The sequence below is a fragment of the Momordica charantia genome (genome assembly GCF_013281855.1).
Source record: "Momordica charantia cultivar OHB3-1 chromosome 8 unlocalized genomic scaffold, Mcharantia_2.0 BLBB01000008.1, whole genome shotgun sequence".
NCBI lineage: Eukaryota > Viridiplantae > Streptophyta > Magnoliopsida > Cucurbitales > Cucurbitaceae > Momordica > Momordica charantia.
This window is the reverse complement of record NW_028275166.1, coordinates 32,807,973-32,831,520: the sequence shown is the minus strand read 5'-3', so window position 1 is coordinate 32,831,520 and position 23,548 is coordinate 32,807,973. Positions and strand designations below refer to the sequence as shown.

At 33.7% G+C, this 23,548-nt stretch overlaps 3 protein-coding genes across 4 annotated transcripts; 2 read left to right on the top strand and 1 right to left on the bottom strand.

Annotated features, from left to right (window-relative positions):
- Nucleotides 1-5,847: 5,847 nt before the first annotated feature.
- PNG1 (peptide-N-glycanase 1) lies at nucleotides 5,848-14,137 on the top strand. 2 transcript variants are annotated; one of them, XM_022287440.2, is made up of 15 exons: nucleotides 5,848-6,337; nucleotides 6,550-6,636; nucleotides 7,939-8,021; nucleotides 8,236-8,349; nucleotides 9,814-9,868; nucleotides 9,949-10,035; nucleotides 11,202-11,257; nucleotides 11,380-11,439; nucleotides 11,536-11,623; nucleotides 11,768-12,529; nucleotides 12,615-12,675; nucleotides 12,998-13,100; nucleotides 13,426-13,560; nucleotides 13,635-13,818; nucleotides 13,934-14,137. In XM_022287440.2, exons 1-14 carry the CDS (start codon nucleotides 6,278-6,280, stop codon nucleotides 13,708-13,710), a joined length of 1,827 nt encoding a protein of 608 aa, XP_022143132.1. In that variant the 5' UTR covers nucleotides 5,848-6,277; the 3' UTR covers nucleotides 13,711-13,818; nucleotides 13,934-14,137. The 2 variants fall into 2 exon arrangements, with proteins under 2 accessions (XP_022143132.1, XP_022143131.1); XM_022287439.2 differs by having other exon boundaries at nucleotides 13,922-14,137.
- Nucleotides 14,138-14,758: 621 nt separating this feature from the next.
- Nucleotides 14,759-19,485, bottom strand: LOC111012971 (PITH domain protein (DUF1000)). The gene is made up of 8 exons (XM_022287281.2): nucleotides 19,281-19,485; nucleotides 18,994-19,080; nucleotides 17,347-17,470; nucleotides 16,680-16,728; nucleotides 16,532-16,589; nucleotides 16,368-16,414; nucleotides 16,195-16,272; nucleotides 14,759-15,196 (listed from the first exon to the last, which is right to left on the bottom strand). The coding sequence occupies exons 1-8, from the start codon at nucleotides 19,341-19,343 to the stop codon at nucleotides 15,148-15,150; spliced, it is 555 nt and encodes a 184-aa protein (XP_022142973.1). The 5' UTR covers nucleotides 19,344-19,485; the 3' UTR covers nucleotides 14,759-15,147.
- Nucleotides 19,486-21,303: 1,818 nt separating this feature from the next.
- EMB3119 (Ribose 5-phosphate isomerase, type A protein) lies at nucleotides 21,304-22,473 on the top strand. The gene has a single exon (XM_022287317.2). It carries the CDS (start codon nucleotides 21,417-21,419, stop codon nucleotides 22,281-22,283), a length of 867 nt encoding a protein of 288 aa, XP_022143009.1. The 5' UTR covers nucleotides 21,304-21,416; the 3' UTR covers nucleotides 22,284-22,473.
- The last annotated feature ends 1,075 nt before the right edge of the window (nucleotides 22,474-23,548 follow it).

Sequence of the window (23,548 nt, the reverse complement as noted above, 5' to 3'; positions counted from 1 at the left end):
TTTAGGTAGATTTTTTATTCGAATTGTCATATTTTAACAGACAGAGATGCGAGTAATAGATAGATGTGTGCGTGGACATGTACTTTAGTGAGAGGAGCATGGATTAATAGTCATTTTTTCGTTATTGTCAAATTGATTGATAATCAATCTGTCAACGAATAAAAAATTTTTTTTTTTAAATTTTATTATTCCGTATGAGACAACCGTTTGATCTTATTATATTGTAGTTTTTAACATCTTGAGCCACCTATGATGGTTGACCATAAACTCACATAAGTATTACAAATTCCATCTTAAACTTTAAAGAGTGTTGTAATTTTTACCTTTTGATTAGTTTTCATTTGAAAAATCGTTGAAAAAGTATTCACGTGCGCGTTAAATGAAACATATATTTGGTGTGAAATTGATATGATTCAAACTAAAGCATGGATGTTTTGGTGGAGTTATTTAACGGTCGATTTTATTTTTTTATTTTTTAAAAATTAGGACTTCAATTGAAAAAAAACAAGGATCAAAATGATTACGTGGATGGGAACATTTTAACGTATTCCGAGGTAAAATATACATCAATAATTTTGTTGATATTTATTTTAACTAAAGATAGGAGTCAATTACATTTTTGACTTCCTATACATACATACGGTAAAAAACAATGTCTCCAATAGGAATTTGAACACTAATAATAATAATAATTTAACTTATAATTATGTGTTTGATAATATCCAATGTTATGTTAATGCGCAAGTCAATTATTATTTTATAAACCCAAACAAACAACTATAAAAGGTAGTTGATACGATGAGCATAACTAAATTACATCTACTCCCAATCTTTAAGTTGGTGGACCATATACTAAAAAAAATTCAAATATATATTCATATATATATTAGTGCCTTTAGGAGTTACTAGTGCCTTAATAACTACTATGGGTATTTAGGGTCAAATAGTACACTTCATTTTTCTCAAGAATATGTAATGGAGGCGAAATAGTACACTTTCTTTTTCTTTATAATATAATTTCATAACAACCTAACAAATTTATCATTTTGGTCCACCGGAGAAAAATAAATATATTTTATAAAAAAATAACTATTTTCATATCAGCATCCGGGTAAACGCATGACACTAGAATTTGAACTCATTCCTTCTAAATTCTTTTAATTTACCTTGACTCATTTAGACCAATGAACCAACTCATGATAATTCAGAAGCTATTATTACTTGGCTTATTTATTTTGTTGTTGGACTTTTATATATAATTATATATTTTTTAGCACAATATATTTTAAATTAGTGTAACAAGATTTAGTTAATTTTTATTTTAGTAAATCATTAAATTTGATAAGTATACACTGAAGAAAAGGTCCCATGTAATTTACACTAACACTTTATCATTTTCCCAAGAGAGGAAATGACTCAATTGGTAAAACATTTAAATTTATGTATAAAATTGCTTGACAATTTTGTACATATTCAAAATATATCACAATCATTCGGAAAAGTTCATTAATATAATTATTGATTTTCACATCTTGGGCCTTAAATACCTTTTAAAATGGTCACTATAAATTATAAATAAGACTACATATATAGTTTAAATGGGTTGCTCATTAAATAAGTAAATAAATAGACACATCTTTTCTTAGTAGAAAAAAGAAAGAGCAAAACAATGGCAATCTCCATCAAGCTTTTTTGTGCACTCTTTTTTTTTTTCTTTTTTTCTGTCTCTTTTCCAAATGTAGTATATAGTACAATTTAATCTTTAATGTTTCTGCACTTTTAATATATATTTTGTATTTTATTTTTTACTGCCACTAAACTCTAAAAAAAATGTGTGGATATGAAAAATGTTTTTTAGTCTCTACTGTTAGTATATAATAACATTTTTAGTGGTTCTATAATCACTATAATTCAATTATTTTGTCAACCAGAACATAGCTCAGCAGGTTAAAACACGTATATTTAATTGTGAGGTTGAGTGTTGAATGCAAATAACTTTCAATTCTTTAGGTTTGGAAGCAAATCCATTTGCCCCCTTCTAACTTTAGTTAGTTTTTGGATTTTGATGAATAATGGGAAGCTTGAATGGGAGAGCTACAAACTCACCAACAATAAATTTCTGTTCAATTGACCCATCCATCATAGCCATATATATAAGGTTCTATTTGTTTGGTCAATAATTGGGTTGCCAATCTTTCACTTATGCTTTGGGACAATTCACTTTCCCTTTCAAGCACCCTCTTCTCTCCAAATTGCTTGTCTTAACTTTTTCTCTCTTCAAGTTCTTGTCTATTTACAAAACAAAGTTGTACATTCGATCAAGATCGAGATGGTCATGTTATTATCGAAAAGAGAACTTATTGAGGTACATTTATTTTGAAGATTTATGAATTAAATACAATTACTTTATATGTTTAACATGTGTTGGAGGATGAATATTGACATGACATGTGAACAAATCAGGTTAGCTTGGAAAGAATAGTCAAACTTATCTGCTTAAAAGGTAACGTCCAACCTACAACAAGCGACTGACATGAAGAAGTATAAAATATCGAGCAATTCTCTCAAGTTGCGCCTCTTGTGCTGAAGGGATTACGGCCTACAAGTCCGATAATCTGTAATTGCCCAACCGCCTACCAGAAACGATTATAACAAATTTTCTCCCAAATTTCATACTCAAGTACGCAATTCTATCTAAGACTGACTTGAGCTTTGGAGTGTCGTTTCCTTTTTGCAAGTGTCTCTTCGTGTAGCTCACTCCTCTGTAGCTCGATCGAATTCATCGAACGTTGACCTTTGGTAGTTCAACACTATTCAGCATCAACAACATCTACGCTCGAAGAGATAATTATGACAGAGGAAGTCCCATGTGAAATATATGTGGTTTACCGAGAAACTTGGAATGGCCTCTTGTTTTAATGTTTTGTCTTTTGTGTTTTCGTTGTAAAATCCGTCGTAAAAAGAAACATGCAGGGAGCGTTGTTGAACGATTGTTAGGTGTCTCTCTACGTAATTGTACTATTTTGGATTTTACTCAACAAATCTCATTTAGTCAACATAATTATATTAATATAAACTAATAATAGGTGAAACCATAGTTTTTTTTTTAATTACAAATTTTGTGGTTTACGTTCTAAGTTGAATTACAAATTTAGTCCTTTTAACTTCTAGGTTTGTGTCTAATAAGTTCATAAACGTTTAATTCTAATAGATTCCTGAATTTTAAAAAAGTGTCTATTAAATCTATTTTTTACTTTTGAAATCTGTATCTAATAGATTATTGAACATTCAATTTTGTATAGTCTTGACAGCATCAACATTTTTTCAAATTCACAAGCTTATTAGACACAAAAGTGAAAGTTTAGGATTCTATTAGACACAAAATTCAATTTTATGTCTAATAGATCCGTTAGTTTTAAAAGTTTCAAATATGTCAGGGACCTATTAGGCAAACCTAAAAACTTAAAAGATACTTTCTTAAATCTCCTAGGAGGTCTCCAACTTAATATTGCTCCAAGCCCAACACAATTAATTTAGGATTCTTATAATTGAGATTGAGCAACCAAAAAGAGTGGTGCACCTCATCCCTTTTCCTCTACTCGGATGTCACATGCTCATCAGTTTCTACTTCGCTCGTCCTCGAAGATTTAGAATTCAGATTCAAAACTTGGTGGCTCGACATTCTCCTACGACTTGACTACATCATCTGCTTGGACTTGAGTTGCTTGGAAGAGTATCATCACTCACATAATTCATAGGAAAATCTTCTTCGAAGCCACCAACCTAAGATTGCTTCAAGCCAAACACATTTAACTTTGGAGTTCTTGTGATTCAGCCACCGAAAAGAAATGTGCATCTTGTTCTTATACGTAGCTACCATCCATTCTTTTTAAACCTTTCTTAATCACGCTTGCATGATCTCAAGATCCCTCTAATTTGAATGTAGTGTCGATTCATTCATATACTCCTTCTCTCTGTTCGAGTGTCACATACGTTGTTCTTATTCTTCTTTCAATCTATCAAGACTACCCGATACTAAAATCTACCCTTTGAACTCTTTCCTTGCTAAATCAAATTTTCTTCTTCCGCGAAGAACACCAATTGTTTACTATTGAAAACTAGTCTTCTCTTCTTATTCCTTTTAAATCTGCATTTCAAGCTAAAATATACAAAAATAACCATAAAAATTATGGAGTAAAAGGAAGAAAACCCGATTTATTTTATTTTCTCTTTTTCCTCTTTATTTTCTTTTGATTTTCAACCTTTCCTTTTCCTTATTTTCTTAAAAAAATAAAGAAACTTAACTGCTGTCAACCACATTAAAAACTTTATTTTCCCTCCTTTCTTTCTTTTCTCTTTTCCTTTCCACTTCGAAAATAAAGGACGCTATCGTAGTTATACTCGCTTTGGTTTCATAGTTACGGTGCCAAAACTTTTGATTGTTGCTCTATTTAGTCATTATAGTTAACATCATTGATTAAATTATTCATTGATATATGTGGTAGATAACGTTACCTAAACTCTCTTTTTGAAGCTACATATCGGTTCTTCTATAGATGTTTGCCCAATTGACATATCTCCTAATCATTTAGTTTATGGTAGAGACTACATAGAATTACAATTCAAAATCACAATGGTCCAAGAAGTAATCTCATCCGCAAAGGCTTATAGTCTATAGATAACACCTACACAAAAATTATTACGTGCTTAAATCTTCAGGTAAACTAAATAAGGAAAATACTCGACGTCTCCCTCAATCAAAAAATAATTATATATTAGACGATTAATCCTTTATAGTTGATATAATTTTATTTAAATTATTTGTTATTTATTAATATTGAACAAGTTGTTATGATAAAAATATTTACTATTGTACTCGGACGTTCAAACGTTTTGTTCGATTCCAGCACTTGCGTTCTCATACCTGAAACTCTCGTGATTGATTGGGAAAAAGAGTGAAATGAATTTTCGATATTTGTTAGGGTCATAGCCTAGAAGCTTAGATTCTGGAGGCGGTCATAAAAACATAAAGGCATGAATTGTGCAAGAAGTTTTTTCGACAAATTCTCAGTGACTTGGGCGGATGAAATTGGATCTTGATTGAATTAGGAATCCAATTTATAATTCGATATGGATAAAAGATCTTCCTATATTATACTACTCAATTCTGGACGATGTATCGATTTTCTAGCTCGTTTTTTAATAGGAATTCAACTCGTTCGTTCCAAAATCGAAAATGTATTCATTAATAAAATAAATTAAAACTTATTTTGGTATTAATTAAAAAAAATTAGCTAGATTTGTAATTAACTAAAAATAAAAAATGAGTATTATATTAATATTATATGTTTAATTCCTATATTCCAATTCAGCAAACAATATCAATAAGTTTTTCGTTTCAATTTTATAAAATTAAAATAAAAAAATCATTCTCATTATTTTATTCAGATTCATTATTATTACAATGATGGTGAATAAACACCTTCGTACATTGAATCATTATAATCTCTAAATAGATTATGTATCTACTTATCCCTTAAATTTATAATCGAATTCACTGATAAAATGAAAATGGAAAATTATACTAAATGACATAAAATAAATATATATTTACAAAAATATCATCATTTTTGTTTTTTTAGAAATGGTCACAAAAGTGGTTCTTTTCCCTACATAGTATAAATTTACCATTTATGTCATTTTAAAAGTTTTAAACCTAAAGCTATATATAAAAATACAAATTTCGCTGGTGCTATTTTCGTAATTTCTCGCTATTTATTTATTCGTTTTTACTTAAAAAAAGCTGTCAAGACGTTACTTTAAAAAATTAAAAATACACATCCAAGAGAAGGAAGGGATAAAAAAAAAAGAAAAAAAAAACCCGCAGAGTTGAGGGGAAAGTACCGAAAGCTCTGTTCTTCAAATTGCGATTTCACTGTTTCCACTGGACTGAAGAACTTCCATGAAAAATGGTTCCGATTGATCCAACAACCTCTTAAATGGGTGACCAAAAAGATACGATTCATGGCTATGTCGGAGAAGCTCCGGTTGTTACGATCGATCTGTGACTGTGAAGAAGACAGAGTATCAGAAGGAGGATAAACAAATTCATGCACGTTGAACTGTTCGGAGTTGCTGATATCCGACGAGAAATTGGTCATAAGGGCGAAGGTTTATTTAGTTACTCAATCAACTCTGCTCTGATTATGTACGCTACGCTCTGATTCAGGACTGAATTGAGGCGGAGGAGACAGCGCCTGCGCCGGAGCAGTTAGTTATGGATGATAGCGAGAAGTTTGAGAAGAGGATAAGGGGCTATGTTGAGCAAGTTCGCTTGGTATTTGCATTGTCGTTCTTTTTCCGTTTAGACTCTGCTTCCAATTTGATTTTCATTTGTTCATTTGGGGTGGATGAGAAACAATCGACGAACGAATTTTTCTTCCTTAAGTTGATAATTGATGATGTTTGTGAATTAGTATCCATTTTTGTATGATCCATGGCAGAATTGTTTGCTCTTGGATATTCATTTTATCTGTCTATTTGTTGTAGTATGAGGATCCAAGTTACCAAGAATCTGCTAGGAAAACAGTTCCTGTGGAAGAGCTTCAAGAGAAAGCGCTACTCTCTCTGGCCAAGGTGCCAATTTTCTGCATTTCTTTTTTTGCTTGCTAGTTCATATAATTTTATCGGAGATCTATTGAAACGGCTCTCCCTGTTTCATTTTAAATTTTTTAATATAATTTTCTTTTCGGGGTCAGTGAGAGCAGGGTGTTTCGAAGGGTGATATATTCGGTATCAGTTGTGGTTTTAAATCCTTCCCACAACCAGATAACAAATGAGAAGATTGAACGACATATATAAGAGAGAATATGGGGACATTTCTATAGATTATGGATTCAGTTTCCTCAGCTCTACAGGGAAGAATTAGTTTAGGTTATAATAATTAGCATATAGGTTGTTAGTATATTTATATGCTATATCGAAAAGGGTGGAGCAAGGAATCTTTTTTGGGACAGGGGACAGGAGGCGGGGGGGACTTATACGAAAAAAGGAAATGGAAAATAATTTGTATTATCTGTACAAGAGATTTTCAGAAATTCTATCGGTGTGTGCTCCCTCCCTCACTCTCACAACCTGAACAAAGATGAAAAAACCTCAATAAAATAAAAAATATATATATGGCAACGGTATATTCCTATACAAATTCCAGGCATTCACAAGGTTCCTGGATCCCTCCTGGCTCATAAGAGGGAAGCTCAATTCAATAAAATTAGTTGCCTCTTTTAGTTATCTATCTATTTTCTATTGGAATCCAAAACCTAGGACTCTGATGAACTACTCTGGCATTGCTGCGCAGATAAACTTTTGACCTTATTAGTTTAAAGAAGAGTACAAATTTGGCCAAATGGATATCCAAAAGCCATGGATCCAACAAAAAGCTTACTGTAGGACCATCTTCCGCCCAAATTTTGTTGGCAAGAAAAAACTGTACAGCTTGGCTGTGGAAAACTGGAGGAAGTCTTGGTGATGCTCATAGTTTCCCAGCCAGATCTGTCTGTTCCAAACTTATTGGCACAATTTTATGTCACAAGACTTTTATCTCTATTTTTCTCTTTTTATTTTGATTTTTATGGCTTCAGATATCATAACTTATTCTGTTGCCTATGGTAAGATATAGATACCAAAATATCCTGGAATTTTGTGGCATTTTACTGTTAATGCCTTCTAATTGCATGTATTTTTTGAATCCCTGCCTTGGATTTTTGTGGCTTTGCAACTTTCCACCGGCTTCGTTACTATTCTTCTGCAGTTCTTATTGTTTTTAAGCAAGAACTTTATTTTTTAAGGTTTTGTTGCTCTAGCTGAATAGGTCTTGGGAATTTCATGTTATAAGCTTGTGAATGCTTGACAATTAGTCATTTTGGTGAGCTTTTGTAGGAGGGAAAGCACGGACCATCCAAACTGGAACAAGACCATGCTTTCTTGTTGCAGCTTCTTTTCTGGTTCAAACAATCATTCAGGTACTTACTGTGGACAACTGCATTGAATGAATTATTAAATCTGTAATTATTTTCAGAGTCCACAAAAATATTATTTTGAGTTGTAAACCTAGGTCAATATGCTTCTGTAGTTTCTTATGGATATTATATGAATCATGTGATGCATTTTCCCCCTTATGTATAATGCTAACATCATTGGTAGTTGAAACTTCTGCTTTCATGTATTACTGTGAAGATGGGTTCATGCACCTCCTTGTGAACATTGTGGAAATGTGACAACACTTCAAGAGAAGGGTGTTTCACTTCCTTCAGAACTTCAGTTTGGTGCTTCCCGAGTTGAACTCTATTGGTATGTGGTATGGACCCTTTAGGTTAGGCTTATTCTTATACTTCTGGATTCGTCATTCTATATTGCAAGACTTCGTTTCTATGTTCTTACAGTTACCATTATGTTAATTATACTCTTTGCCAAATTATAGAGAAAATTGGGCATAATGAATTGTTTATACTTTTGTCTTGCTACTTGTGTGATTCGCCGTTTCTCTGCCTACATGTACATCTGATTGAGTGGTGTGCAATATGTTGTGTTTTGATTACCACCATGTTACATTTTAACAATGATACCATATGCTCTATGTATGAGTAGTACTATTTGCCTTTTCCTAGTCAATATTTTTATCATGCATAAGAATCATTCTCATTCAAGCCCATCAAGTCTTATTTGGAGACTTTACCTCGAAAGTCAATTAAGAGTGAGTTTAGCTTCACTTTTAGAAAAGTGACTGATTAGAACCATTTTTTAAATTTATTATGCCTTTTGGCTACCAAAAGTGCCTTTCAAAATTCTAACACTTAAGTTCTTTTAGAGCGAATGTTTAATTAGTGTTGTTTCCCGAAGTATACAACAAATACTCTTAAAAAAATCATCACAAGCTCACTCTAAGTGTCACATAGGCAATGTCTTCAAAAGCTACCCCAGTGATAGGGAGCTCTATTATCTATTATATTATAGCCAAGATGAAACCATAATAGGTTGCCTTCACTTTAATACATGCCTCCATTGGATCAAGGTTTCTTATAATCTGTGATAGTGATACTAAACAAATCCAACCTTTTCCATCTCTTCGAGTAGGGATCATCAAATCATACTTTCTCCGTAACTATCAATCTTCATTTATGATCATCCCTTTCCTATTTGAGATCTTCTCAATCCACGTCAAATAGTTGTCACTGCTATATTTCAAAGGAAGATCTGATTGTCGGGGAAGGAAGTTTTCTAAGATGTTCATAAAGCCACAAAAGTACATAGAAAAAGTACAGTATCATTCTTGTCACTCTTAGACAACAAAAAGAAAAGAAAAGAAGCATAATGTCAGTCTTCCAGTGTGTACAAACATTTTTTGCCAAAGCTAAAAGAAAAGAAACATCCAATGGCTAAGAACAGAATGCGGGAAAGATAAAAAGGAACTTAAAGAGACTTCCATCTTTATCTGATGAAGAAAATATTTTATACATTTGTCTTCTGTCACTCTCTGAATTAAAAGCCACTTTGTCAATCTTATCCTTTTTGAACGACCCCTCAGTCCAATCTTGAAGACTTAAGACTGGCTGAACTGGGGAGACGACTATTTCCAAACGTGTTCAACTTTTTGATAGTGACAAATGATAGGCATCAAGGTTTAGTTTGTGGTTTTTGGTTTACTTGGTGAATGGTAGAGTTGCCTCACGTATTTCATCTTCTGCTTTTTTTTTCCTCCTCTAATCTTCGTCTTCTTCTTTTTCTCTCTTTTCTTTCTTCTTTTGACACCTCCAGCTGTACTTCATGTCAAAAGGTTACTCGTTTCCCACGCTTCAACAATCCAATAAAGGTATTCAAATTTCTTTATCCAATCAAGAAATCTCCATATAATCAAACAGGTCTTAATTTCACTCTTACTCTTGCATGCAGCTTATTGAAACAAGGAGGGGACGCTGTGGAGAATGGGCCAATTGTTTTACATTTTACTGTCGTGCTTTTGGATATGAATCTCGACTGGTGAGTTGTCTCATGATTTGGTCTTTTTTTCTTAAATAATGTTGAGGGAAAAGATACTGAGGCTATATGTCTTAATATATGGTGAAGCCTTCAATTGTTTTGATTAATTACAATTTGGAACTGACGACCTTCCATGCTATAAATAAAAAAAGAATTGAATGGTAAATAAACAGATGCTTTTCTGGAATGGGTAAAGATCCTTGTGTCAGTGATTACAAAATCCTCTCTAGTTAGTTTCCATAAAGAGGAGGTACATTGAAAAGATATTTAGAGGCAAAGCACCACCTAAGAAGGATATTATTGCTTTCTAAAATTGGTTATGTTTATAAGCATTCGACATTTGTTCAAATAAGTAAAAGGCAAGTTCTCAAACTAGAGTGGACATGTTTCATACTTGATAGTTCCAAATACATTACATGTTCTATTCTATGATTGGTGTAACGAAATGATTCTTTTTGAGTTTGGGATAGAGTAATAAGTGTGGTGAGTTTCATATATGATGGAGAGAAATGTAAAGGATTTTGATAATCCTGTTCTTGTCTGATTTTGTTGAATTTATTCAGGTTAGGGGAAGGAAAATAGTGTAGGGGGTAAGATAATTTGAAAGTATATGGTTAGAGTGATCCTATTTGGAAAGTAAATATCTGAAGTGCATTGGCTTACTGCCTTGAGCAGATAAGGTTCATGCATACATGCGAGAGAAGAATTATCTGGGTTTTCTTAGAGATGAAGAAAAAGTTTTTATTAAATTAGTGTACTCCGTTTAGTATTATGAAATAAACCCCTTTACAATCAGAAAATTTAAACTCTAAAAAGGTTATGAACATCTCTAGTAGAAGTTACAACATATGGAAAATTAATAAAAAATGATTCCCAAATTACACAAAATATCCTACACCAACTCCTTCACCCCACAGTATATTTGTCTTCAAATAGCCTTTGATTTCCTTCTAAGTTCTAACTGTAATTATGAAGTAATTGCCTTCACTGCATTTGTCCAAATCAATTTAGCTTTGCTTTTGAACTCAACTCCAAAGAGAAGTTATAGAATATTTTACTTGACATCACAATTCCATCACCCAAGTTTTTAGATTTACTTCTTTTAAGAAGAATCTGTAGACTGATAGAAATTTGGCTCTTTTGCACTAATTTATGTTCATCTCCAGATTCTTGATCTTACAGATCATGTTTGGACCGAATGCTTCTCTCATCTTTTAGGGAGGTTAGTTTAATTTATACTGCTGTTCTTCTGTATTCCCTCCCCGCCCCTTTTTATGATAGTAGATTTGTATTACTGAACTATTCCGATATGCTTTTAAGTCTTTGACTGCTATTATTACTCAGATGGATGCATCTAGATCCCTGTGAAGCAGTATATGATCAACCATTGTTGTATGAAAAGGGGTACTAATTCTATTATCATTTCATTACAATACCAGGTCTTTGGTGATCAAAAATAATCTTTTACTCAACTGATCAATTTCCTTTTTCTTTTTGCAGGTGGAATAAGAAATTAAATTATGTTATTGCAATTTCTATAGACGGAGTTCGTGACGTCACTAAACACTACACGAGGAAATGGAATGAGGTATGAAGTAATGACACTGTTTGCCCCTCAATTTAATTTTCAACTCTGCCAAAGAAAAAGAGAACAATATGAATGATCGTCTCCTATTGTGTAAATTTTTGCCTGTTAATTTATGCATGATTTTGTTTTCTTGTAAAATTTCAGGTTTTATCTCGTAGAAATATCACTACAGAGGAGATCTTATCAAATATGCTTGCAGAAATAACAAGACAATGCCGGTCGGCCTTTACATCTGAATTACTGTCTGAACTTGAAGATCGTGATAAAGAAGAAAAGCAAGCAAGGGAGATAGACACTCATTCTATGGACGATTCTTCAGTTTCATTACCTGGAAGACAAAGTGGAGACAAGGAGTGGCGCAAATCAAGATTGGAAACTGGTTCTGATGAGGAGGGCTCTTTCAGTTGTTCTGCATGTCCTGTTCGTAAATGTGTAGATAAGCATGTGACACGGATTTATAGTGCACTTCATTCTATTCTATCTCAACTTCTCGATAAAGAATTTTCTGGTTCCACAGCTATTGAAGTACTGGTATTTATTCAAGGGATTGTAACTACTCTCAAGAAATCTGCCTTTAGGACAAGAAGGGCATTGGTCGATTCAGACGCAATTGGGATGAAACCCCTTTTGCAACGGTTGTTTCCTTCCTTGAAGGATTTTCTTGGTGCTATGTCATTAGATTGCAGTCTAGACACTGATGGGAGGGTTGACATTTGGTTGGCCAGTGAGCCTATTTATACCTCTTTAGCATTGCCTGTTGTGCTAGATGCTCTTGAAGAAATAATACAAGATATAAAAAAATGTGATACTTTTGGTAGAGCTTTTTTATGTCTTCCTCGTCTTAAGTTAAACAGAATACATTCTGGCTCAGTCCTTGCAAGTGGCGAGGAACTTCCTTTTGGAATAGTAAGTTCTGTTTTACCAATGCTGATGATTTATCATGTGAAGCATGCGTCTCACAGATTTTTTCTCTTCTCTTGTGAACTTACAGGCAACGTCAGCATTTGATGGGATTCGTTTATCAAAATGGGAAGAGCCAAGTGGTGCAAGAGGTATGTACTAATTTTGAATACTGAGAACAAGAACATGAAAAGCAAACATAGCTTCAAGGCCTCTTTTGTTTTCTCATCTACAAAATTACATTACATAGTTCCTGGAATATCTCATACAACTTATTCTTTCTTTTTTTTTAATTTAATCTAGAAAGTACTGTCAAAGCATGTTGCTATGTAGTATGACTAATATCTACTTTCGCCTTCTCGTCATCACATAGAATAAATTATATACAATGGGAGGTCATCTTGACCCGCTGTCACAACTTCTGCTAGTTTGTTTTTTCTTTCATGTAGTATTCTTCTATGCTTCCTCTTGTAGGTTGTTGGATCATGTACAAGGTATTAGACAACCGGATGGAAGAACTCGTTGCCTATGAGTTGATGTCAGCTAATGATGCACCTGAAAGGGATCCAATGGATTGGTATTATTTTCTAGGCAGTTCTTTTTATCTCAATGAAAGCTGGGTTTCTTATCAAATAAAAAATATAGAAAAATTCTAGGCAGTTCATCAAATTTTGCATTTGTATAATGTTGCCTTGTGGTTTCATCATGAAGTGACTTCTTATGGAGAATTGGTTGAATAGTTTGGACTTTAGTTGCTGTACCCGATGTGCAAATTCTGTACTTACAAAAAGCCTGTTAGTTTGGTGATGAAGTCCTGAATACTATTATAGACTGGAGTTGAGAAAGGACAGAACTTCTAAGATTATTTTCATTACGGTGTTACTTTGCCAATTCTGTGGCAGGATTGTTGAAGGTAGTGAAGATGGGGGAACCAGTTGGCATCTTCTCGATGAACAGACAAATCAGATGTTCGAAAACCGTTTTCAACGTCGGAGTTTCTTTATTACTGAAACCGGTCACTTATCAAATGCTTTCAGGTAAATTCTATTATTGTCTGCAACATTGAAGCACCGTTATTCACACTTTACTAACTTGTAATCATGGAGAGCAGGTTTAGATTCTTGACGGTTTGTGATATCAAGGCGACGTCAAAGTTGCAAATTGGTAGCATTGATTTGTATGCTTGAAGTTATTAGCTCAGTAGACTGAACCTGGCATCAATATTGTGAGTTCTCTTCATGGTGGTATACTAGACAGCATGAAATGAAGGTCACATGATTTACTTGTGTGGAATGGTAAAATTCCATTATTGAAACACCCTTATGTTCATACTGAGTTATCTTTAACCTCTCTCTTAAATGTTCAAGTCATATCACAAACCCTAACCATATTTGACAGTTTTTATTGCAGTATCTTTAACTTCACGACCCCGATAGAACCGCATTCGTCATCGAAATGATTTTGAAGGGTTGCTGAGTGTAAAACAGATATTCAAAATCCCTTGGTATAACTTAAGTAATTTATTTCTAAGGGATGAATGTAACTAGATGTGAATGATCCTATTCCGACTTTGGAACAAAAATGGGAGAAATTGAATGTGGATTGATCGTATTATTTTTGTTTTTGTATTTTAAGTTAAGCTTATGAAAGCAACTATTTACATCTCAATTCTCGAAAGAACACACGAAATTTGATCCAAATTTCAACGAAACTATTTTTTTAATTGGTAGTTATCTTATTTTTCATGTTTTATTTTCAATAAATTTTAAAAAAGACATTCAAGTTACTTTTTTTTTTCAAAATATAAATATAAGTATTATTTTGTTATTTTGCTATTTTTTATTTTTAGAATGCATAATATATATCAACAAATTAATATAACATAAAATCTTGAATATTTAATTTAAAAAATTAAATTTTATGTAAAACTTTCTTTTTTTTTGTTTTAAAATTTTAAAGAATAAGAAAAAAATGTTTATCAAATATATTATCAAACCTAATTATATTTTTTCCTTTAGGTTGAAAATGAGAAAAAAAATACAAAAATGTCACTAAACATTTTTGTTTTAAATTGGGCTTCAATGTTTGAAAATACATTACAAAACAAAGAAAATATTAGTAAACATACACAACTTTTAAAAACATTAACGTTATCAAACAAGTCAACTTTAATTAATTGGACTATGCTCATGTTGTCGGTTGTATAAGTCAGCAGTTCAAGATCTTAATAGGTGATTGATCTTAATAGGTGATTTATTAGTATGGTTGGGTCAACCTTATTGAGTCTAAATGATACATCCTTCACCACATGCATAAACAAAACCACCATCCTTATATTCTTTAGAATGGCTGATTTAATCTTTCTCAACCATGTTCAAGCAGAGCTAAGAGTTAGAGAATTTATCACCATGATCATCCTTGTAAACCTTATAATGTGCATAGGTGCGAAATATTGAATGATGTAACGCAGCGCCACCAATCGAACAGGTATACAAACCGATCAAAATTCCAGGATATGACATCGACAGTCGTTATAGTTCTTATCTTTATGGCAAATTGATCTTTGGTATCGATTACTCATAATCATATGAGAGAGACAGTCCATGATTCGTCTCTCGTCGTGCTCAGTGATCCTCGATCTTCTTCAGACCCTTCATGTCTGTTGTTTCAACCCTGCATAACAGATCAACTCCAACATATTACCAAGCATAGAGAAGTAATGAAAATTGAGTTGGAACTCCTTTTCCTCTATTCCATTCCCACCATTTGTCACAACCACAATATAATGTACAATACATATTTAGAATACACTACATGAGATTAATTCATGAGAACCATAGTCTGTGCTCGATACTAGAGAACAATACATGCATCACTCAACATGGATAGAACACGAAAAGGGGAACTCGAGAGGACTATTCATTGTATCAGTACAATGTTGCTGATAAGAAACATGTACAGTAATGAAAGAATCTACAAAGAGATGGGATTTTAAATCTTCGTTAACCAAGATCAAGTAATGATAAAAGTGGAAAAACACTAGATCTACCATGATGTCATTTAGCTTCCCCTTAACTTCACAAGTAATTCTAAAATTTATGCTAAAGATTACTGGCATAATGACGTTATGCCTAATTGTTATCCTTCTCAAAAGGTCTCATGAGCCAAAGCTCTGAAAGAATTTGCCAAAAATCCTCCATCAACTATTATTCTTTTTTTCTTTTCTTTTTTTTCTTTAAATGAGAACTCACACTTCCATTGAGAAAAAAATGAAAGGATACAGTGCAAACAAATTCTATCAAATATTCTATTGAAGAAAGACATGGTGTAACCAATAAGGGTGACCTTTCTTGAGATTTGTGACTAAAGATGCACCCTTTTTAAACCCTCACTCTCTCGCAAATATATGCTTTCATGAGACTACCTAACAAACTCTATACTGAAGACCTTGAGAAAAATTGTGAGTGATAGATTGGGGTTAATCTGACCCCTTAGGATGTGCGTGCACATGCCATCACTCAGTTATTAGACAAAGTAATTAAAATATAAAGTCATCACACCAAAGCTTGCTGATTGTGCAATAGAGTAATTCAGTTAGCACATACCAAAGGGTACATAGAAGACAAAATTAACTCTAATGAAATGTTAAGTTAATGGTTGGAGCAACTTACGTTGTTCCATACAGGGCAATCTTTTGAACTTTCGTAGTGTCAGCCCCAGATTGGTTATCCTCTATAAAAATTGTCAAGCTGACAAACATACAAATTATTCAGAACAATCAGCTGATACTTTCAACATAAGATCTAAAAGAAGACAATCAACATAGACTATAGATGTGATTTACCTACGGACATTTTGAAATTTAACGTACTTTACAACTTCTGGCTTTCCCTACAGAGAATAAAGATAAAACAATAATGCTCCAGTTCCATTATAAAGTATAGTGGTCTCCCCTAAAACAAATTTCATTTTTGTGATGAGATATGGTACAGGCATGGGAAAATTTACCGTAAGATTATCTGGTGAAAACACAATTGTGTCACTGGGAGGGAAGTCATTGACGTTGCTGCAGCATTCATGAAACAGGAAATAATCAATTGATAATATGTCGAAACACTTGCAGTAAATATCAATTCAAGCACACAATTTAGTTTACCCAAATCCCATATTCTCCTTGTTTGAGAAAAGCTTTACAGTCCTAGGGCCTGGAGAACAACCTTAATGTTAGAGTCCTGCGATTTGTCAGTTAAGCAGAATAAAAGAGTGATGAAAGACAATATGTACGTGCTTTCCTGATAAAGTGTTTGCAGGATTCCATTGCAATACTTTTTCATTTAATAAGAGATATTACAATATATTTTGTTGTATGGAAGAAGTATATATAGATACGGGAGCAACAAAAGAGAAGGGAGGATTAGGATTAGATGTCCTCCTACAGCCAAGAATTACTAAAAGAACTTCTAAATTGGCTGAGATTAAGAAAAGGGTTCACTACAAAAGTTTCTGGTAGAAAGCCAAGAAAACACACCAAACTCAAGGTTGTCTTTCTCCCTAACACACAGAAATTCTCTCTCTCCATAGTCCATTACTCCCTCACCATGCCAAAAGGTAGCAGTGGGGCAAGAGAACAAGACTGGAGCTCTGGAGGGACTAGGGAGTGGATAACCCGGAATAACAATAATCAAATAATAAAAGTTAAAAATGGAATTACCATACCTCAGTGGCCATATTGGATATGTAAGACATGTTATGAAAAATTTTGATGACAACAGATTAGATGAACCATAATTATACATGACAATCAATTGTAATAGAGTACTAACCTTCCTCTTCAGGTCCTTTAATGACCACGGAATGCAATTTAATGACTTGGTTAAATGGTATGTATATCAGAAGTTGCTCATCGGCATCACTCTCCAAAAGCAAGCTATCATTGTCCCTACAAGTCTAATTTAAGAAAAAAATTTGCTTCAAGCCCTGGGTATAATAATTTCTCACAGATATTGGGAAAAAATTAATGGGAAAAGAGATGCCTATTTTCTCATAAATTTTTTAAAAAATAATAATAAATCAACTTTTATTAAGATGAGCGAATGTACGAAACGAGTGGCCTAAAAAGAAGATCCAAACAAATCAGCAATCTAAAAACAGAACAAGAGGTTGCTATAATAGTTAAGAATAAAAATTAAAGGATAATTACAAAACACTTTAGATGAAAACACTGAAAAAAGAGAGATATCAAAATGTTCCACAGTCCAAACCTCTTCCCAAGACTTATTTATACCCTTAAAATTCTTATTTCTCTCCTGCCATAAATTCAACAAAATAGTAAAGAAAACTGTTTGCCAAAAAAACAGACCCTAATTATGAAAAATGGGGATTGACAAGCACCTTCTCCACCATATCCCATACAACATCTAGGAGTAGTCAAACTGACTCCAAATGTGTCCAAAAATCAATTCTAGTTTCACGGAAAAGGTGACATCTCCATAGCAAATGATCTTCATCTTTAATTGCGTTCTTACACAACACACACCACTGAGAGCCCAGAACCGTAGCTGAAGATCTTTAGACAAAGTTCATGGTGTGTGATTAATCTCTTCAAAATCATGGTGAAATAGGGAGGGGGTAAAACAACAAAAGATGACAGATGGCTCAAGAACCCAACTGTGCAAATCAGTAACATTTGAATAAAAACGAACACCTTGTAATATACACAAAAAAAAGCAACGAAAACAATAATAATATTAGATTAATCTTGCGACACGTTATCAGAAAGATGTCTTTTAAAATGAAATTAAAAATCAAGAGGGAAGGTAAGAAGTTCGACGTTTTGAACTAACAATGAATTGACCAACGTCTCTTTTCAAAGGAAAACATTATAAAGGTGAGGAGACGTTCAAAAGGAAATTTTTTCCATAAACAAATTTAATCTAGTTGATAATGCACAGTATACAATAGCAAATGACTCTACCAGGACTTTGAATGTGCCTTTAGTCTTTACTTTAGAGACCAGAGATTTGATCCACCAGTGCAGAGAGTGACAGCCATACTTACTCACAATAATCATATGCCATAAAGAATTAGACTGAATATTTAGACTCTAAGGAAAAGCGCCACAACCACTTGCCAAGAGAACTAAATTCCTATTCGCCAACTTCCCCCATACCTATCCCAACCTCGCTGACCCCCTTGGTCACAACTTCCCATCTTAGAAGATTCAACCCCCTCCCTCCTCCACACCTTCCCACATAAAGTTTCTTACAAAGATATTAAAATCAAAAGACTTGCAATTAGAGAGACAGAGAGAGACGTAAATTAATATCTTGAAAGAACGTGAATCTAGCTCACCATCATCTTCAACTTCATTAAATCGAGAAATGAACTATTCAACCATGTAAGGAAATTCAAGAACTATAATGAGTAATTGTAACTGACAAACAGCTCTAGTAAAAAATGACAAACAGCACCTGATTAAGAGCATTAGTAAGAGAGTGGCTGAAATTCTGGTTAAGGCACTCGACACCAGACCAGTTAATGAAGTCGGACAGATCAACCTGGTTATATAAGTGAAGCACAGTATGAGAATCTCTGATATCGTTTCAAACTTGAGAACAAGAAAAAAAGAGGAAAAAGAAACTCTCCAATCCTCAAAACCCAATCGTCAGATTCAAGAACTAACACCATCTTTCATGATCCCTCGAAAATTAAACAAGAATTTGAAAACCCAAACGCCGCAAAAACCTGAATCACTCACCTGATTCCGATGAATAGCGGTGGCAGTGGCAGTGGCAGTGGAAGTGGCAGATGCGGCAGCCATGGGTAATCGACGAGAGGAATACAGAAAAAAGAAGAGTGGGAATTGATTTTCTCTCTGTAAACTCCAATGGCAATGGTCTCCAAACTCAAAAGTGGTCGCGTCGGGGCGGAGAATCGCTGTGGTCCGGTAGGAATCGCCCTTGACCCGAAATTTTGCTTGGGTCATACCCGATAACCCGATTCAAGCCCAAATACTTTTTTTTTTTTTTTAAGAAACTCAACTCCAAAGTTTTCTTATTTTTTGGCAAATATTTGGTTAAACTATAAATGTGTCTATATTTTGACATCTAACTTATACAAATCATTTTGATCTTATTTGGTTCTTTGGATTAATATTCTTACTCAAATATTGATGTATCATGTTAATTGAACTAACAAGTGATGATTTTACACGACATAATAAAAGTAAGCTAATTATCATAAAATAAAAGCCAACTGACCGATAAGTTCAATGAAATATATACATAATTTGTTGTTTCGTACTCTCTTCTCTTTCATGTATGTTTGTTCTTTTCTTTCTATATTCTCTCGTTCTTACATTCGTAGACTCATCTACTTTCATGTAATCTAAAGTTTGTTTCTCTTTCTTGCTCTTACAACTAAATTTACTAGTTTTACTTTTTTCTTCCCATCATCCACCAATCATTTTTGACCTATTGTAAATAAAGTGAATGAAAACCATTTTGTATTTTGTGTGATTTGTACGAGATTATAATCCGTATTCTCAAGAGTTTATGTATGACTCTATGTGCTGCTTTTATGTAATCTTTATCAAGTAGAGTTAATCGATCATGAATGATATACCACGACCTTTTTTTTTTTGCATTAGTTTGCTTTAGTTTTCTTTAATGATATATTTTAGTGGATAATGGTAATGTTTATGAACAAAAATGTCATCTTGAAACTATATTGAAGGTAACAACAGAGTATAAATTAGTTGGTAAGACAAAAGATGTGTTGGTTTGACTTGCCATAGATTAAAAATTTAGGTCACATCTATATGAAAATCGAAAAGTGGTAATGAGTTAATGGCTACAGTTGTGATCACATCCCTCTACTAATAAGTTTATTATAGATCACTAAACTTTATTGATATCCAATATACATGCAACAATATTAGAAAATAAGACAACTAACGACACTATTTAAGGTGCATCGTTTGACATTAGTGGAGTTAATGAAGAATAGCGACTTGATGTAGTAAAAATCAAATCTCATTTACAAAGCACTCATTAGAGGACAACAATAGGAAAACCAGGTTAATTAGAAACTTCTAACCTTTTTTAAGCACAGAACTTTGACAAAATAGTTGAACGCATATAGCTCCTTAGTTTGTATAGAGAGAGTCAATCTTTTATCATTTAAGTGTAAGAAGTTCGATAGCTCTATTACGTAGACAAAGTTAATTATGTCACCATTATAACACAAGCGATCACACTCGAAGTATGTCCATTTCTTTTTAACAAAGATTAAGTATATTGCAAGGAAAAATATGGATCTCATAACCTGAAATAAGACACAAATAGAATAAAGAAACCTACCAAAGAAACTACACAAATACCAATAAAAAAGTCAACAACACAATTAAAGCAAACAAATGACTAGTCAAAGTAAGCATAGCTTAACGAGAATTGACATATATCTCAAACTGAAGTTGTGAGTTTCATCTCCCACCCCCCACATATTGTATTAAAAAAAAGCAAACAAACAACAAAATAAACAATAACAATCACATGGCTCGTGAACGAGACAAAACATAACAGTAGCCACTCGGCTATTCTAAGTTTATTTTTAATTCAAATAAAGAGTGAAAAAAGAAAAGCCACCAAAATTGAATCAAACCTACCTCCCCCATTGAGCCTCTTACCAACCCCAAATGTCCATTTCACATAACCCCATACCAAAAAGTTCCTCTTTTTCTTCTTCTTCTTTTTAGATAATAACAATTTAAAAATTAAAAAAAACCACAAAACAAAAAATAGAAAAGAAAGGGCAAAATCAATAGCCAGTGAAGTAAGAATTGGATAAACAGAGTGGGGAGAACAAAAGAAGAAGAAGCTCAAAAACCTCATCCATGGCTTCCCTCTCTCTCATCTCTCCACCTTCTCTCTCTTCCTCCCGCCATGTTTCCTCCATAGCCAATCTCCTTCTCCGCTCCCCAAAACCCCTAAATCTCTCCGCCCACAACCCCCACCATTGCCGACCTCTCTCCGTTCACGCCCGCTCCGTCTCCACTCTCACTCAGGACGACCTCAAGAAGCTCGCCGCCGACAAGGCCGTCGAGTATGTCAAGAGCGGCATGGTCCTCGGCCTCGGCACCGGCTCCACCGCCGCCTTCGTGGTCGCCAAGATTGGGGAACTTCTCAAGACCAACGAATTGAGCGACATTGTTGGAATCCCTACCTCGAAGCGGACGGAGGAGCAAGCTAGGGCGTTAGGAATCCCTCTTTCCGTACTGGACGACCATCCGCATCTCGATCTGGCCATCGATGGCGCAGATGAGGTCGATCCAGATCTGAATCTCGTCAAAGGCCGCGGCGGAGCCTTGCTTCGAGAGAAAATGGTGGAGGCCGCTTCCGATAAGTTCGTCGTCGTCGTCGACGACACTAAATTGGTTAACGGCCTCGGCGGGAGCGGCCTCGCCATGCCGGTGGAGGTCGTGCAGTTCTGTTGGAAATACAACTTGGTGAGGCTTCAAGATCTGTTCAAGGACGAAGGTTGCGAGGCCAAGCTTCGATTGGACGCCGATGGAAAGCCGTACGTTACTGATAATTCGAATTACATTGTGGATTTGTATTTCCAGTCTCCGATCAAGGACGGATTAGCCGCCGGAAAAGAGATCTCGGCGTTCGAAGGAGTGGTGGAGCACGGATTGTTCTTGGACATGGCCACCGCCGTGATCATCGCCGGAAAAGATGGAATCGACATCAAGACCAAATGATTTTCCATTTCCATTTCCTTTCCTCCATTAGTGAGTTTCTGAAAACTGCTCAATTCCTCCTCTGCCTTCTTCTCCTCCATAAAATATATTAGGGCTTTGAATTGAAACTATTTTTGTTCATGTTTTCTTGGTGATAATGAGCTTGATTTCATCTCTGTATTATAAGAAATCTTGTGCAAATTTTTGCTGATGATCTGCTGAATCTGGGAAGATGTACATTGTCACATGTGGAAGCTGTGAAAGTGTCAAATGTTCATATTTTCCATTGAAGGATATATAATGGCCGAGTACTCATCAAATAGTTGAATAACCTTTAAATTATACCTTATATATACATATATTTTTTTTGCTCCTCATTTTGATTCTCATAGTTTTTGTTCATTTTAGTCGATTTTGATTGATGTGATTTTAAAAAGTGATCATTTTGAGTGACATTTACAAAATTTTAACATAACTTTTTTACACAATATAAACTCTTTGATATAATTTTATTAAAGAAATTTTGTGAGTGAAAGTGTTATTTTACTAACATTTTTTTATCGAAAACAATAAGATAGAAATGAAGAAATTGAATTAGTTGAGCAGTCAAGTCACTTTACTCATTTTCGTGAGACATAGGTTTAATCCAACGTGTCCGTGCTCAAAAAATACATATTATATATATATAAATATTTAAAATTACTTCTTTTTTTTTTTTTTTTGTCTCTGTATCAAATCATTATTTTTTCTTAAGCCAAGAACAAATGCACATGGTTTCATGTTCAAAGGTAACTGACCTTTTTTTTTTTAACAAGATCTTGCCCCCACTGAGTTCATCCCCTTAAAAAATAAGGTTGTTTTCAAATGCTTAGAAAGAAAGTTATATCACAATTACAAGTGAAATTTAAGGGAAAAAAAAAGCTATAACCAAGTCATCCATCATCTAGACTTTTTTCGAAACATCCATTTTGATTCACGTGCTTTTAATTTTTATTTATTTTAATCTCCGTAAAATTATCTGTATACTTTTAAAAAGTTATTATTTTGATCCTTTAAATTTTCATTTTTATATCATTTGTTTACATCACAATTTTAACATCACTCCACTCACTAAATTTTTTGAAATATAACCATAAATATGTATTAAAAGATTTTCATAATTTATAAAATTCGTGTTAAAATTTTACAAATAGAGATCAAAATGATCTTTTTTTATGTACAAGAAATAAAATAGACGTTTTGAAAATACAGATACTAAAATGAATAAAATCAGAGACATGTGTCAA